The following is a 2,907-nucleotide window of genomic DNA, read 5'->3' on the forward strand; positions in this document are numbered from 1 at the left end:
AGATAGGTTATAATTTGTCTGGTTATCCTTTCGTAATATAGTGTTTTCAGTTTCGGGTCCGGTTCGATTCAGAACCAAAATTACCTAAGACCGACCTGAAGGACCGATAATCACTTATTGTTTTGATGTTTCTGATCCAGGTAATTGTCTCCATTTTCTAGAACGACGACACACACGCTATTTTTTAGAAAAACAAAGTAAATTGTACATCAAAGTTCATTTTAAAGGCATATGTTGACAACTGTATGTATTAACTAATTACATATTTATTCAATCCATACACGCATATTAATTATAACTCAGCTAAAATCCACCTAAATACGGGGTTGTATGTTGACGATTCAATGTAAATGGATCATAATTTATTGGGCATGCAAAATATGTTAGGTTTGAAACGAGAATAAATGGTATAGAAGAAAACTTCGATTTTTTGTTATTGAATTTCAACATATCGTACAGATTTTATCAAAGGCGAAGAAAAATAAATTACGTAAAGGACCATCTTAATTAGTACAACGGACATAACAGACGTGGTGTTGGTACCGCAACAAGTCGTATTGCCTTTGGTGCGGTGAGTCCATACACATCGCTCATGTCGATTTCACTTGGTTTCATTCCGTCAGGCAACTCCCAATTGAAGCAGTGAAGAAGGTGCACTAGCGCCATCTCCATCGCGTATAACCCAAGTTGCATTCCAGGACACGACCTTCGGCCAGAACCAAAAGGCAAAAATTCATAGTTGCTTCCCTTAAAATCCGGAGCCCCATCTTTCAAAAACCGAGACGGGTTGAAAGTATTAGGATCTTCCCAAGAGCTCTTATCGCGGTTGATGGCGAACACGTTGACCATAACACGTGACCCTTTCGGGATGTGGTATCCCGCAACCTTTGTGTCCTCCGATGATTTGTGGAGGGTAACCGGGATAGGAGGGTGTAGACGAAGCGTCTCTTTGACAACACATTTGAAGTACGTCAACTTCTCCAAGTCGGATTCTTCGACCCGACGGTCAAGACCAACGACATCAGCCAACTCTTGTTGCACGGATTTTAGCGCTTCCGGTGTATGCATCAGCTCGGTCAAGGCCCATTCTATAGCAGAAGCCACTGTCTCCGTACCACCAAACATAACGTCCTATAAAAACAGTTAAAACTAAATGTCAGATCAAATGTTTTTTTTTTTTACTTTTTTTGGTACCAACAACCATAAACCTTAAACCATAAACCATAAATGTCTCGTTATCTAACTCTTTTGTTAAGTTTTTTTTTAATGAATCACTTACCATAATTATAGCTTTGATATTGTCTCGGGTCAGCTTAATGGCGTTTTGCGAGTCATCCGCTTCGTTGCCTTTTCCTTCTTCACTGTAAAACTCCAACATCTCATCAACCATGTCGCTTTCCGCATTTTCATCTCCGTTTTTCTTCTCCTTGCTCAAATGCTGGTCGATGATCTTATCGATGAAACCGTCTAATGCGGCCCGTGCAGCGGGTAAACGGGTATTCAACCCAGCCGGGTCGATGAACCCGAGCCATGGAATGAAGTCAGCCAAGTTGAATGCGCCAAACAGCTTTGTGTATTCTTGTAGGATTCTAATAAACTCCTCTTTATCTTCATGAGATATGGACCCAAAAGCCGCACGGTAAATAATATCATGGGTGAGCCCAAATACGAGCTCACCCAAGTTTACCGCGGTGCCCGAGTTGATGACGGTGGATTTCACCATGGAATCCACCTCATCACGGACGGAATCCCAAGATTCTGCCCGTCTCCTGCTAAACAACTTCATGACACTCAATTTCCGCATCTGTCGCCAGAAGGGAGTGTAGTCCGCAAACGCCATATCCACGCGGTTATAAGTGAGGTAAGCGATGGCGATGGTGGCCGGACGGTTGGCAAATATGTGATCTTGAACTTGAAGTACTTGGCGGGCCATCTCTGGGGACGACACCGCAATGGTGTGGCTGAATCCCATCTTGAGATGGAGGATGCCACCGTATTTCTCAGCCAACTTGGCTAAGCCACGGTGGGTGAGCTGGTCCATTATCAGCATGTTGCCGATGATGGGCCAACCCCTTGGCCCCGGCGGAAGAGGTTTCCGCCGGAGCCAAACCAGAAAGAAAAGAGTTACAAGAGAGATTGCAGCATATATTTGGATAGAATCCATTATTGATTCAAAGTGTGAAGATAAGTGGCAACTTGTTGAATGTTGCTACCTAGAGTGATATAAGGGGGGTGCTATATATACAACCTGAGCGGGCACACCGGGTTTGAACAAGTATGGATATAACCGTTTATTATTAAAATAATTTGTGAGAAATAAATAGAAACTTTGACTAATTCATTTGTAAAAAAAGGGTGTCAATTCATCTGTTAAAAAGTAAAACACTATTTTCGTTTTTATTTTATTTTCTGAAATAAGAAACATATCTTAACCCACTTTTTTTTTCGCTTTCCAGCTTTTAAGATAAAATATCTCGTTGGCTAACACAACTAACTAAACCAAGGAGATGTGATTTGCACATCGTCTTATTCCATCCATATTTTCCCATTCGTGCATTATCTTGTAGATGACGCTAAGTGTGTGTCATACCCAGTATCATAGTTGATACATTACGTGTTATATGAAGTTATTAACCGGTTACGATTTCGTAGCGCTTGTTGATAGAAGAAAACTGAACCGGAGAAAAGTGTGATGACAGCAATTGAGGAAGCGGAGAAGTATTACTTTTGCTAATTAATTTTCGGGGACGAAATCCTATCATAGTGATGTAGCGCGTGATACGGAAACGAAGATCAAACACGTTGATTCAAAGAATACCCGTGTGTTCTTCCCTAACCCCCAAGATTCCACCCAAAAGGCACGGAATTCGAAGTGAAAAATCAATTATTTTACAAAACTCCAAAACT

The 2,907-nt window shown here is 41.4% G+C and overlaps 1 protein-coding gene across 1 annotated transcript; it reads right to left on the reverse strand.

The window, feature by feature from the left end:
- Positions 1–405: 405 nt before the first annotated feature.
- Positions 406–2,220, reverse strand: LOC110878825 (cytochrome P450 84A1). Its single transcript, XM_022127201.2, has 2 exons — positions 1,280–2,220; positions 406–1,131 (listed from the first exon to the last, which is right to left on the reverse strand). Exons 1-2 carry the CDS (start codon positions 2,162–2,164, stop codon positions 508–510), a joined length of 1,509 nt encoding a protein of 502 aa, XP_021982893.1. The 5' UTR covers positions 2,165–2,220; the 3' UTR covers positions 406–507.
- Between the last annotated feature and the right edge of the window lie 687 nt (positions 2,221–2,907).

The sequence above is a fragment of the Helianthus annuus genome, chromosome 9 (genome assembly GCF_002127325.2).
Source record: "Helianthus annuus cultivar XRQ/B chromosome 9, HanXRQr2.0-SUNRISE, whole genome shotgun sequence".
Taxonomy (NCBI): domain Eukaryota; kingdom Viridiplantae; phylum Streptophyta; class Magnoliopsida; order Asterales; family Asteraceae; genus Helianthus; species Helianthus annuus.

What these genes read in the sequence shown, in the direction of transcription:
- LOC110878825 (XM_022127201.2), bottom strand. Translation starts at nt 2,164, where the DNA reads ATGGATTCTATCCAAATATATGCTGCAATCTCTCTTGTAACTCTTTTC. An exon ending in ATATCAAAGCTATAATTATG is followed by an intron (nt 1,132 to 1,279) that starts GTAAGTGATTCA and finishes CTGTTTTTATAG; the next exon opens with GACGTTATGTTTGGTGGTAC.